This window comes from Mauremys mutica, chromosome 9, assembly GCF_020497125.1.
Source record: "Mauremys mutica isolate MM-2020 ecotype Southern chromosome 9, ASM2049712v1, whole genome shotgun sequence".
NCBI classification, from domain to species: Eukaryota; Metazoa; Chordata; order Testudines; family Geoemydidae; genus Mauremys; species Mauremys mutica.
The window spans coordinates 54519651-54534129 of record NC_059080.1 but is presented as its reverse complement, the minus strand read 5'-3'; the positions used below and the strand labels follow the sequence as shown (position 1 = coordinate 54534129).

General features: G+C 39.4%; 1 protein-coding gene across 1 annotated transcript in view; it reads right to left on the bottom strand.

Moving 5' to 3' along the window:
* Positions 1 to 3818: 3818 nt before the first annotated feature.
* The window catches only part of TRA2B (transformer 2 beta homolog), a 35361-nt gene continuing 24700 nt past the window's right edge, over positions 3819 to 14479 (bottom strand). The window contains exons 5-9 of the mRNA XM_045029925.1: positions 12701 to 12816; positions 11283 to 11366; positions 6520 to 6588; positions 5129 to 5202; positions 3819 to 4230 (exon numbers count right to left, since the gene is read on the bottom strand). Of these exons, the coding sequence (XP_044885860.1) occupies positions 4220 to 4230; positions 5129 to 5202; positions 6520 to 6588; positions 11283 to 11366; positions 12701 to 12816 (354 nt within the window). The 3' untranslated portion in view covers positions 3819 to 4219. The remainder of the gene's footprint in view (positions 4231 to 5128; positions 5203 to 6519; positions 6589 to 11282; positions 11367 to 12700; positions 12817 to 14479) is intronic.

Sequence of the window (14479 nt, the reverse complement as noted above, 5' to 3'; positions counted from 1 at the left end):
TAGCCATGCTGAGTACGCTCCCACATGTACTCAGCGTGGCTAAGCTAAGCCTCTGCTGCTGCTATCATGGCAACGCTGCTACTTACATACACTCATGAGAACTAGCATAAGTATGTGAGAAGGAGAAATCAAGCCCCTGGCTTGTAGCACAGGCACAGCTTAAGAGAACTCCGAAAACAGAGAGGGCCTTGTGCTTTTGCCAGGCCACTTCTTGACCCTCATTCTTTGACTTCCACACTAACTCCTCCGGTTTGGGTTTCCCAACTATCTGGATCTGTGGTTGGACTAGTCATGAGAACTTAACTCGCTCTGCGAAGCAGGGATAAGTTAGCTGACAGCTGTCTGAATGATTTGGAACAACCATTTTGCACCTTCATACACTTTTCTCCTGGCATTGCATGACAGCCTACTTGAGCCCATTCTCTGCAAGGCCATCAGTGATCTGCTGCTACAGAAAATGAATGCATTCAACAGAACTCAAGTTGGCCTGAATGTTCTCACTCCAGAAAAGTCTGATCTTCTTGGATAAATGTATATTAATCTTAATGAGCACAAGTGCTCTCTTCACATTTTAGTCAACTATGCCATTAGTGGGACAGTAAAAATTTGGTGCAGACAAAAGTTTTGTCAGTAGTCCTAGAACGATCCCTCCGACCAGGATGAATTTACATGTTGGTTATAATTAATTGGCTTAACTGTAGTCACTGCTAGACATAGCCCCTTTGCGTCTCAATTGTTCCTGGAATAAAGAAATTGCTTCTCTAAACCATGTCCCACTGTGTTACTCCTGCACAGAGTTGAAGTCACCAATTTTACTACTGCGTAGCTTTTGATTTCCAGCGTTGCATTTCTCACACACATTCCTGTTGAGGCCAGTGATGTAATCAGACAATTTGTATCCACACAGATTCTACAGAGAGATCCAGTCCACACAAATTTCACTACACTTCAAATTTCTAAAAAAGTCTAGGTAGAATGGTAACCTGCTCCCCACCCCATGGGGTAATTTGCCTTGCCAGTGGTTTACATGGCATTATCCCTAGAGCTAAGCAGGAAAGTTTTCCTGTCCTGCGAATGTCTTAATGCGTTTGTCCCAATTTGGAATGGGGGAAAATGTCCAAAAACAGAACTTTTAAAGTTTTTCTAACAGAAAATGTGAGAGCGAGACACTCCACCCTCAGTATAACCAACAGTTTGGTGGCTATGGGACTAAGCTGGGATGGGAAGAGCTAGGTTCAAGTCCCAGGTAGAGGATGGAATGTCCACCCCCCAAAAAAAAATTCCTACCAGCTTTAATCATCCAGTTACATCAGTTTCCTACATTTCAGACATGCTTATTTATAAATAGGCGCTCTGTCACTGCCAGGTACCTTCCCAATTTTTGCTTTTAACAGGCTGGTTTTGTGTGCCTAGATAAGACCAAAGCACACTATGTACCCGACCTTTACAACACTGTACCAGGATTTAACTTTTTGGGGCTAGATGCACAGTAAAGACCCTCTTGTTTTAAGCATGGTGATTGGAACACCCTTTCAAGTATAAATGTAGGCTAGAACATAGCATTAAGAGGCCTGCATTCTATTGCCAGCTCTGCCACTGACTTGTAGCCGAGTCTGGCGCATCTACCGATGTACAGGGTAAGTTAGCACGGGACAGTAACATACCATAAAACCATATGTATTAATGTTTCTTGAGTAACCAAATCTCTGAAGACACCTTTAAAAGATCCATGGTTGCCTCTCCCTCTCACCTTACTATTCTGTTCAATTTAGCTTCTTACATACAAACATCCCTGGTATCTGTACACATTACAGAATAAAAATACTGTATGGCCTGCATCAATACATTGTTTCTTCTCTATTTCCCCCTACTTTGAGGAAAAAGTAAAAAACGTAAGGTTTTTTGGCTCTATGTAAATGGTGATGTTATTAGTTACTTTGTAGGAAAACAGATCAAATGACATTTGTAAATGGAAGAACTCCCAATAGAGGTGTTTCTAGTGGAGTCCCATAGGGATCGGTTCTTAGCTTAGTGGTATTCAATATCTTTATAAGGATCTCAAGAGACAAAATCATTACCTTCCTGGTTAAAAAAAAAAAAACAACACAACTTACAACAATGGTGGAATGATAAATTATAATGGAGAACGTCAATTCTATACAGCCCCCTGGATTGCTTGGTAAGCTGGGCTCATGAACATGTATGTGTGACCAATTGCAAGGTCACATCTCAGAACAAAATGTATACTTACAGAACAAGGGACAAATGTGGAAGCAGTGACTCCAAAAAGGATGTGAATCATGGTTAACCAGCTGATCTTAAGCTCTTAATGTGATGTGGTGGTTTAGAGTGGTAATGTGACCTTTGGAGGTATAAACAGGAATATTTTAATAGTAGGAGGGTTGTGGCATTACCTCTGTAGATGGCATTAGTAAGACTATTACAAGAATGGAGTTTCCAGTTCTGGTATCCCCACACAGTGCAGGTCAAGTGGTGATTTGATCATGGTCTCTTAAGTACCTATATAGTAAGATCTGACAATAGAGGGCTCTTTATGCTATCAAAGACATAGCAAAATTCAAGTGAGGGTAATAAACTGGAACACTGCTAGATTCTCCATCACTTGAAGTCTTTAAATCAAGATTGGGTGTCTGTTTCTAAAAACAATTCCCTAACTCAATCACAAGATAAGGGTCTGACGCAGGAATTACTGGGTGAAATTCTTTGGCCTATTAAGCAGGAGATCCCTTCTGGCCTTAAAAATCTATAAAAGCAAGTTTGGAGTAAAACTTTGTAATTTAACCCCAAAATAGTGTGATTGTGGTCTTACTTTGTGCTGATCACTCCTACAGCAACTTTCTCAGGATAAAGCTAAGAAAGCCACTCAGTATAGTTGCCACCTTCTCTCCATTTTCATTCTTGTTTTACCTCCCTATCCCCACATTTTTCTTTTCCTTCCTGGTGGTGTTGATTCTTTAAGTTCCCCACCTCATAGGTAGGCCATATGCTGCCCTTCCTACTTGTGAATGGGTGAGAAATCCACTGATGGCAAGCAGTGTAGCAGATAAAAACAAACAAAAAAAAACTTTAGTAAACAGAAGAGTGGTAGGAAAGCTACTTTGCAGTTTGAGAAAGTAGGGAACTAGTAGGCTAGTTGTGTACATTCATGGTCTCCAATACCTCAGAGATTTAAAAGTTTATGCAAATCCCTGAAGTATTACAAAAGCTACATTTTCAAGGAATAAATCCATTTTTAAGAATCAAAACAGTTTAGTTGGTTACCTTTGGTAAGTGAAAAACTCACAGATGAGTGCCTTGGACTTTGTATGCCCATTAGTTGTGTAAGTGTTGTCTACTCCAGTGAAATCCATTCCCTGCCCGGTCCCAATAAAGCACATGCTCTCATTCACAAGCCTTCAGATATAACATATTAGAAGGTGTAGAATGTATTACATCACCCCATGACAGTCAACTGAAAGCTCAAACATTACCATATAACAGTAATTTATAAAAAAGCCTTCTCCAAGTATACAATACTATTCAAACTTACACTTCCCTCCTGCTAGTGTACAAGTTACATATAAGGCGTAACTAGTCAGACCTTTAGATGAGCATCTATTTACAAGCCACAAAGCAGCGATTTTGTAGAAGTAACTTTTCTCCAGATAAAAGCAGTATAAACAACTTTTTATTAATGGGCTTCATACTATGCATATTCTGGGAGGCTGTGGAGAAGGGCGATGACTGGCTTTTCTCTTAGTTAATTAGCTACTGATTTTGAGAATTGGAGGAACAGATTACTTTGGCTATGCATAAGATTTGGGAAGTAAAAATCAAACTGTTTATTATTTTTTACCATTTGAAAGCATTTTACACAGGTTTGATCTTCAGAATATCCTGGAATCAGTAGAAAAAACTTTAAATGAACAGTTTTGTATAATAGAAACCTTTCAGCAGTCAAAATTCTGACTAAAAAAATACATGCAAAACATACTCCTCTCAAAAACACAACTTTGAACAAAGCACCAAACTACACAGATATGCAGAATGAAACAGCATTTTAACTTCACCAAAAAGTAGTCTTCATAAAAGGTGTAAAAGTCACCTATTCCCTAGGCACTGCTCGCTTTTTAAACAGAATAGACAATAAAAATATTGTCCACATATCTGCGATCCCAGCTCAAGGGCTGTAGTTAGAAATTCCTCTAAACTTCATGTTTTAATAGCGACCTGAAAGAGGAAAAAGTAAACATACATTAATTCATTTCGTAATTACTAATAGACTAAATCTTTAAAAATATCAGTCAAAGCCTTTCAACATCTGTGATCAGATTTTTATGTGGGTAACAAATTCAAGAGCTAAGGGCTTGTCTGCATAGGGAAATTTACCAGTATTAACTATAGAACTGATCTTCCCTGTGTAAGCAAGCCCTGAGACACTTGACATATGGAGGACCAGTGTTTCAAGGTACTGAGAAAGGACAGATACAGCGCAGATTACTATTTACGGCAGAAGGATGTTTCCATGTTTATTAGCAAAGAATGTGGGAACATCACTAACATGTATCCCTTATGACCAAGTAAAAATAATTTAATGGCATTCTATTTTAAACAGAACCTACCCATATAAACACCTCTCCAGAATATGTGCATATATAGTGAGATACTCCAGAGAGAAGCCCTCATTTTAGCAACTTTTTTATATTAAATACTACTAATACAAAAGCCATAACTCTGACTTTAATCTCAGATTAATTTAAAAAGTGGTATCTGTCCTATAGAAAATACTGTGATGGGAAACTCAGTTACAACATGTTAGCCTCTGCCGGGATTGACCATTTGATTTTGAGCATAACCAAAACGTTAACCGTGACATGGCAATATGGTGTAGCTGGGTCTCCCATGAGTTTTTAAAAGGAAAGTTATGTACGGCAAGGAGACAAGAGTAAAACTGACATTTGCCTTGTCCTTAAAAGGTGGTCACTTGCTTGGAGAACTTTTTTTTCCCCCAAGGGGCATTAAACTAGATGGTGAGAATATTAAAGTTCCAGTAGTCATGCTCAATTTTTTTTCTACATGGAAGTCATCATCCAATCAATGACACAGCCAATTCTAAAACAAGACTTACGAGGTGAATAGGATCGAGATCTGGAGCGAGATCTGTAACCTCCTCGGCTGTAATATGGGGATGGTGATCTTCTCCTGTGGAAAGAATTAACATGATAATTAAGCTAATTCAAGTTTCAAAGTAATTAACACTGATATACACAAATTCAAACAATACCAAGAAATACCATATTATAATTCTCCTTCGACACCCCTATTGCTCATGATTAGTGTACATCCCATGAAAACTGGTCACCAGACATTTAAGGTTAATCCTTCACACATGCACCGTAGCTGCCTGTGCAACATTCTTAACTGGCAGTTGATTCACTGAAAATCACACATTGCTGAGCTGACACAGGAGCATCTGTATACTGTATTAACAGATGTTACCTAAAAGTCAGTAAAGGTACTAGCACATAATGGCCATATGGGGTCACACCAATGGTCCATGTGGCCAAGTATCCTGTCTTCCAACAGTGCCGGACGCTTTAGAGGGAATGAACAAAGCAGGGCAATCATTGAGTGATCCACTCCCTGTTGTCCAGTCCCAGGATCTGGCAACCAGCCACGTAAGTACACTAACAGCATGGGGTTTGTCCCTGACCATCTTGGCTAATAGCCATTGATGAACCTAAGCTCCCGGAACTTTTCCCATTCTTTTTTTAATCTAGTTATACTTTTAGCCTTCACATCCCCTGGAAATGAGTTCCACAGGTTCACTGTGTGCTGGGTGACTGCATGCCTATAAAAGCTATAGTGTGAAGAAAACAAGCTTGAGGTACTTAATATTTCCAGAGAAAAGGTTTCATTTTATATTTTAAAAAACAAACCATGAGTAATGCCAATGTTAATTTTTGGACTATTAGATATTCAGAGACTGAGAAACATTAATCTTATGCATAATCAAACAGCATACCATATGATAAGCAACAAACCAATACCTTTTATTTTAGATTTGTTTCTAATTTAAATATTTATTTGGAGATGAATAGCTAACACCAACAGCTGCAATCTCTAGGCTGGTCAAAAGTTAGCCAGGCCCCCCCAAATCAAGGCTTTCTACATTTGTTTTTTCCCCCACTGGGTTCTGTCCCCCAGCATTGAAGTCCACAGAATAGTTTAAGAGTAACTGAAAAATTCATAACTCTTTGGCAGATTGTGAATTTTCTATGTGTAAAGCTCAACCACCAGCTTATGTTATCACCAACCTATATAATTTTAACCGGGTGGCCTTTTGTTTTAATGAGTTCTGTGGCTCGCTGAAGAATTGTATTTGTTCACCAGTGACTATTCCACTTTCTTTTACTGCTTTTGGATGTACATTAGGCCTCAGCTGTTTGAATTTTTTAGGCAGGCTGTTTCATGAATATTTCTACTGTTCTTTGGATATTAAATCCTATCCAAGCATACCTGTAGATCTGATCCCTGTCTTGGGCACCTCTCCATCCTCCTCCTCCTCCTCCTCCTCCACCACCTCCTCTGTGAAGACAGAAGCAAAATAACTTTTTTCGCACTTGATTATTTTCAAAGGTATAAAACAGGGAAAACAAAGTGTTATACTGAATATAAAACTACAGTTGGATCACACAGGAAAGACAAGAAAATACCTAAATAAAATTTGCTGCATTGTGTAAGTGTAAGCTACCTGTCTCATCACAGTTCATTTGTGTACTATGCCCAGCATGGCTTGGCAAAAATCACAAAGCATCTGGGAAAGTTGAGGAAGTCTCATGGTCCAGTTTACCAATACTGTCCATTATAATTTCCTATCCTCCAGGTAGCAGCAGTTTGAGATTATCTTCCATTTTAAATTGAAGCAAATGCAGTCACACTACTTTGTGCAAAAATTTGTACTTGCTCATTCACCAGGGAGCAGTAGTTATGTTTTGAAATGAGATAAGTAAGATCAGTTCATTTTCATAATAGGATTTCACGCATGAGCTAGTAAAATTCTCATTTTAATGGAAGTGTCTTAATTATGTAGTGGGGAAGTGGTCATATTTGGTATAGGGTAGCCAAATAAAATATACTGTAAACATTATACGTTGTATACCATCTACAAACATGCCAGGTGTCTTGCAATGCAAATAAGATATGGTCTCTGGTCCAAAGACATTATAATCGGAGTTCTAGACAAGACTCAAATGAGGGAAGGAAGGAGGAAAGGAAGTAAGTGTTAGAAAAATAAGGAGTTGATTACTTTGGAATGAACATACTATTTTGAGAATTTGTCTGTTTGAAGTTACATAGGTAGTCTAACATAGGTCTGTCCATTCTGCTTTCCTCTCTGCCCCTGCTCATCACTGCAATCTCAGTGCTTATTTGCAGCATAGATGAGGCCATAACTCTGCCCTTTCACAATGATCCTTTGGGCCTAATGGAAAAAAGTGTACATGGAGATGTCAAAGGCTGAGCAGGTGGCTAAATGGTCAAACTGGAAGTTTGGGAGTCATCACTAGACAACACCTTAGGGTGAAGATGTAGATTGTAGACAAAGCCACTTGACTGGTCTCCCTGGGAGAAGGCCAGTCATCTTGTAATTTGGATTACAGAGGATGGGGGGGGGGGGGGGGGGGGGTGGTGGGGAAGAGAAGAGGAGATAAGTGGATATTCAAAGACCTTTAGCTTTACTTCTCAAAGGCCAGAAGCAAAAAGATAAAAATTAACACTTCCAGTGAGAGGCAGGCAGGAAAGGAGACTACATACTGAATATTTCTAAGTAGGAATTCCTTATCTATTTTTTCTAAAGACTGAATAGAATTTTATTCAATAAGATCTCCTAGTACAGCACCAATGTATGTAATTAGTGTCTGCTTGCACCAAAAATGTGATTTATATTACTTAATTTGTGACAACACTCCTAGTTCCATAAGACCTGGCTAGGCGAGAGTACATTTCCTTAACACAATGGGGACCTGCTCCACGACTAGGGTTCCTAGGCACTATGGTAATACAGTACAAATAAATAAATAAATAATCGTGTGAGGGAGTTAAGTTCTAACACGTCAAAAAGAGAAGGCATTTTAGCTATAAGCACAACTGGTAGATTCTTAAACATCCAGACACTGGAAGTAAGATTGTGGCTTAGCCTCAGCTTCAATTATGATAAAGGCTGTAAATATGCTGCAGAACAAGGTAAAATCCAAAAGTTACCTGCTTATTTTTAAGTAAGGGTAGGTGGAAAGATTGAGGCCCAGACAGTTTGTTGAAATTACATAAGGTGAGTCCCTGTATTCTTACCAAGCATTTCTGTTCTAAAAGCATGACATTTCTAGAACAAGAGTATATGTAACAGGTAAAGGGGAGAAGAAAATAGTGGATAGGAAGATGAATATATGGAGATGTGGGGAATGTGTACGACTTATAAATTTTGGTTGATATTGTGAGGTTACAAAAATTTCTGTATGATGAAATGCCTGTCTGTCTGTATCCACCGCTGCTGACAGGGCTGTAAGCACTATCGCCCAGATGAGATACAATGGAGAGTAGGTATGGTTAGATACTATACTCTGGCTGTTCAATAGGTATGCTAAAGAGATTGGCCAGAGCTGGGAGAAGCCATTTGGCTGTAGGAGGAGAGTTCTGGAGAGTGGAAAAATTATCAGCAGCAGAACAAAAGCAGGTGTTTGGGGTGAGACATAAAAACCATGAGGGACTCAGAGCCACACAGGATGCTCTGGGCAGAAGAGACAGGCCTGGCTTTCATGGGGGTGGGGTTAGCTGCAGGACCAGCCAAGATGAGAGAAAGCAAGGTTTTGTTTGTTTTGGTTTTGGGGGTGGGGTGGGGCGAGGAGAGAAAAGAGAGAAGGGAAGAGGCTCCATCATTCAGAAGTTAAAGCCATGAGGTGCAACAGGCTGGTCTGAGACATCCCCAGAAGACCCAGCTCTCAGCCCAACAAATACTCTAGAGTGGTAAGGAAACTGAGCATGGAGTTGATTTTTGTATAAATCTGTGCATTTCTCATGCTAGTAAAGGATGAGCAGTGGTGTTTTAGAATCCTGTGCAAAGTCTGCGTACTTTGTTCACCTATTACATGTCCTTGAAGAATTAACTTGTGGGTCCAGAAAACCTACAAAGCTGCAGTTGTGGGAGCTACAGGGAAGCCTGAGGGGCAAGGCAGCAGCTATCAAGAGGGAGTGCTAGATAGAGGATCTGCACCACAAGAGTGCCTAGATCACCAAAGACCCAGCAACGGCTGTATTCTGTTCAAACTCTGCAGGCTTAAAGCACATGGGATACAGGGGCTGGATCTCCTCACAGCAGTCTGGTGAGTGACCACGGGTGTGCCTGACTAGATATGACAGTGTACACTGTCTACAGAGCACCTACCACTAGCCAGGATGCAGAGCAAAGACTATGCTTAATTCTAACAGTGACGTCACTAAACCACTGGTCCAGTCTTTATATTTGTGCAGATCATTCCACTCTTAGTTAACGTTTCCCTTGTTTTAGTCTATGCTCTCTCTGGGCTCCCATTCCTGTTCCCCGTGCCTCATACTCCCAACACCAGTATGAGCACTACCAAGAGTGAAAGTAGTTAGTTTCACACTCCTGCTGGTATGCAGTGGTCAGGAGCATAATTCACCCTAAAGGAATTCTCCTGCATGAGCAGTTTCAAGTAGTTGGTGAGATTCTCTCAGGCCTGTATTTAATAAGCTTCTGTAAAACCAGCTACAACATCAATAAAGGGAATAAAGCAAGTAATATTTGGAGGATTCATTGACTCTCCAAAATGAGAGACTTTCAGATTTAGAAAAAAAGAAAGCATGACCAATTTTGAGTGATTATTACAGAAGGAGATAAAATAAAGTACGGTTGTCCTAGAAGGAGTGACAGCTAAGGAATAAAAGTTTTAAAATCTTATAACTGCACAAAATCTACCTCAGGCCTGATGATAGGAAGTCATTAAAATACACACAAAGAAAATGTACTAGATATTAGCTTAACATTTAAATTGTGTCTTGACTCTGTTACGTGGTCCGACTTTGTTCACGCAACCCAATCTGAAAATTCAGATGTAACATGACATTTTTCATCAAGACCACCGCCAACCGGCTATATTCATGTGTGTTTTAAATAAATTTCAAACAGTTCTACAATTTATCTATGCCAACATATGTTTAACTATGAACTTTCAGTCATGTGAAGTACAACCACGCTAGGTTTGTCAGACTTAAATCCTCTGCAAAATAAAACTGCTATTAAGCCTTGTTAGCATTGCCACTTTAAACAGTTGCCCTCTACCCTTTATCTAGATCATAGAATCCAAAGTTCCTACACTACCTCTGCATTCTATAGAGTTTTATCTACAATTCAACACTGCATGTGTCTAAGGTTTCACTTTTGCCCTTAATTTGTTTTATCTTCTCATTTCCTACAGTTAGTTGCTGTGTTGGTGGATCCTGAAGCAACTGTTGTCCATAACAGGCTTTACAACAGGAAAGTCTAAGTATGGGTGCCAAGGAGTTAGCTGATAGATATGAAGCCGTGAAATACGATTGCCCTCTGTTTTGAAGAAAGGCTGTGTGACATTTTCATAGGATAGATGTACACTCTAACTTTCAAAATAAATCTTCCACTGTTGTACTCCAAGTGGCAATAACTCTGAACATTGGTGGTCACTGCTATTTTTACCACTGTATTGACTACATTTCTCCAGAGCATGGCTAGACCACCAGATGGGAAAACACAAGTGGCAGAGGTCTATACTAGTACTTTCACCACTGCTGTCTCTTGGAGATTTTTCTTCTTCCCCTTTTGGGCCAGCATACAGAAGAGGTGTGTGTGTGTGCTTGCTCTTAAAGCTGAAGTAGTCACAGCATAGACACTATTAAGCTATTAAAATTATACAGATATACATGTAAGTATAGCATTATGGACTATATGTTGAAATTAGATCTCATTCAAACTGAAATTCTGATCTGTCACACTGGCTGTATATCACAAATAACAGATGGCAATCAACAATTATTTGCAGTAAAGACCAAAGATTTCAAAACTAGAGCTTGGTTGTAAAATAGTGACTTCAAATGAGTTTCAAAAGGTATACTTATAACATTTAATAAGTTAAAAAGAAATGCAAATAATTTACTTCCAAAAAGCAGGAGGTTCAAGAGAAATTCTAGCCCAAGGTGATCTGCCCACATTTTGGTATTTGTTACTAGTGGCTCACCTATAAGATCTGCTGTAATATTCACGATCATCATATCCTCTGTCATACCCTCTGTCATAGTAATCTCTTCGTCGGGAGCTGCCACTGCATGGAACAGTGAAATAAAGTTACAAAAATACAAAATACTGCATACAGGCAAGCCTGGCTGAGCTAACAGTACTTAGGAATCTTCAAATAAGGTGGTCAGGAAATGTAACTGCAAACTTAATCTGGATGTAACTTTTTTACATGAACACTAAGTTTAAATATTGCAGGAGGAATTATTTTCTAAGACATCTTTCACCTATTTGTAACTTTCGGGGGGTGGGGTGGGAGGGAGTCCCTTTTGGAAGGATTTTTCCCTCAGTGAGCCCAGTATCATAGAAGATTAGGGTTGGAAGAGACCTCAGGAGGCCATCTAGTCCAACCCGCAGTAGCGACTTAAAACATACGAAAACAGTTTCAGTTACACAGCTACTAAACTGACTTTTCAAAAAAGCTGTCAGCTGACAAAAATGTTTTCTTCAAGTCTTTCAACTTGAGATCTTAGTTCTCATGTGCATCTGATGGTATGAAACCAACATTTTTAATGCAAGCTTTTTAGATTGCAAGCTCAGATTTAAAGCTATAAGTTTATCTTTTCTGGATATGTATGGCCTCTCCTACTGTTGGCCTCCAACTGCTCTTGGTTTTCCAGGCACTATTTCCCATGGAAAACAATTATGCTGATAGATCTGGACAAGTCATGTCTGCCAATTGGAAGCAAGTTAAGAACTGACTAAATTAAGGAACACTAGACAGGTAGATACAAAGTACTGAAATTGATGCATTTTTGGTGCATTAGGTTTTTTAAAAGCATTCAAGTGTTGTATTACCAGTAAGTGAAAAAAGTTCATATCTAAACACAAAAAAAGTTACAAGTCACTAAATTATTGTACACAAATGCATCTCGACTTTTTACAGTTGGAAAAAGCATACAACCTTTGAGGGCTACCCACAAGTAAGAATTAAATAAAAGTTATGGAATTTGCTTCAATGATAATTACACACGTTTGTCATTCATAAACTGAGTGGCAGTTACTTTGCTAATAAGTGCCATCATTTGACATTTTAAAGGTTGCTTTATCTGAAAATAGAATTTTTAGATTACATTTTTTTCCTGACAATGTTGTTTGATATGTAGCCGCAATGTTGACTGGCATCATTAACATTTGTGCAAATACACAAATCAAGGTGCACTACTATTTTATGCCCATATACCAAGAGCTGCATGTGTACGTTTGGAAGTCTAGGACTTAAACAAAAAAAATCAGGATTGTGTTGATACAGAATTCCTACAAGAGCACAGAATTTCGCAAAATAAAACAAAGACTACTTGGCAAACTAAATGTGCATTTCCTTTATGCCACTTGTGCTATTCAATTTCTGAATTAACTTACTAAGTTGGTCTCCCCATGTAGATTCCAGGTGTAGGGGTGTGAGGCCTTTTTGTTATGGAAAAATCTACCCGGATTCTTCTCCCATCAAGTTCCATTCCATTGGCACGCTCTTTAGCCTATATGGAGTGAAACAATCATGATTTAGATAATCTGTTTGCAGTTAAACTAACTTCAGCCTAATAACTACTAACACAGGTTTCTATCAACTACTTCTCCTCCTTTCCCAACTAGCTGGGGTTGTATCGTTGATCTGTCTTTTCCAAGTTTGCCAGTCCAATGCTTGCTCCATATCCACTTCATCCTCCCTTACAGTCCATTCACCGTTTACTTGGCTGTCCTCTTGTTCTCAGCCCGCAAACTAGTCTCAGATGTCTCCCTAATGGGATGCCTTTCATCCATCTTTGTACATGCTGATACCTTCTCAGCTGCTTCTTTAATAGCTTCTCTCAGATACGGCAAACCTTGGTTTCATGCCTGATATTCCACATGTGGTCCTCCAAGGTCTCCCCTCAAACATCTCATTTCAAAAACTTCAAGTCTTCTCAAGTGCCTCTCTTTGATTACCCATATCTCTGATCCACACAGAAGAGCCGGTCTTACTATGGTTTTCTATAGTTGCCCCATATGTAATCTGGGCATTCATTTATTAGAATTCATTTACCTTGCACCAGACTTCCCCCATGCTCAGCTGTCTTGGTTATGGTTCTCTGATTTCTCTATTTGTCACTAACCAGCCCCACCAGATAAACACAGATGATACCTGATTTAGGTGCTGGCCCTCAATGTTGATATTCATCTGTCGTAGTTCTGAGCAAGTCACCCACGTGATTTCTCTTTTCTTTACTCATTTTGACACTATAGTTTTTTAGTTCCCTATTGCCTGCATCAATTGCCTGGACCAAATCTTCCTCACCATCGGCCATTAGCAAAATTTTATTTGTACAGATCTTCATACAACCTTCAATTTGGATTTACTTACCTATGAAGTCTATCACAATTATGAATAGTAATGAACTAAGCACTAATCCCTGGTGGAGTCCAACCTTCACCTTGAAGCCTTCCTTGAAACACTGAAGGGCAACTGGCTCTTGTCATGGAACCCTCATACAAACCCATCACCATCTGGACAAGATCCTCCAGTACCTCATAGAATTAGAGATGCACCAGCTGTCATGTACGTATTTTGCCAGATGCGCTCTCTCTCTCTCAAAAAACACAACACACAACAAAAAAGCCCAACCAATGAATCATGCTAGATATTTTCCTCCAGCTTCTTTATCATCAACTGTCTGCCAATGATTATACTATTTTCCTTTTCTAAAGCCAAACTGCTTTTTTCCTTAAATGGGCTACACATTTCAGAGAATGCAGCTATGATTCTCAGTTTCACACAGAGGCACAGAAGCTTCAAACAGTTGTGTAGGTCACTTTTGTGTTTGTATATCAGTACCAATATGGAATTATCTTTTCCTCCCAGAGTGCAGAATTTGTGAGCCAACGTATCCTAGCCTCTCTCAAGGCTTTGATCACCACCATCGTTTCATCTGGACCTGCTGCTTTTTCAGGTGACCTGTGGGCAGACCTCAAAAGCATCTACATTCCTAATTATTGCTTCGTATGACAATACAGCATATAAAGGGTTTTCCACATTAAGTAGACCCCCAGAATTTTTGCTGTCAGTTACATACAAGACCCCTGCATCCTTTATGAATGGTGTGCTCACTTTGTCATCTTCCTTTTGTTTCTTGTCCATGAGATCACATATATTTTCTTTTTGGC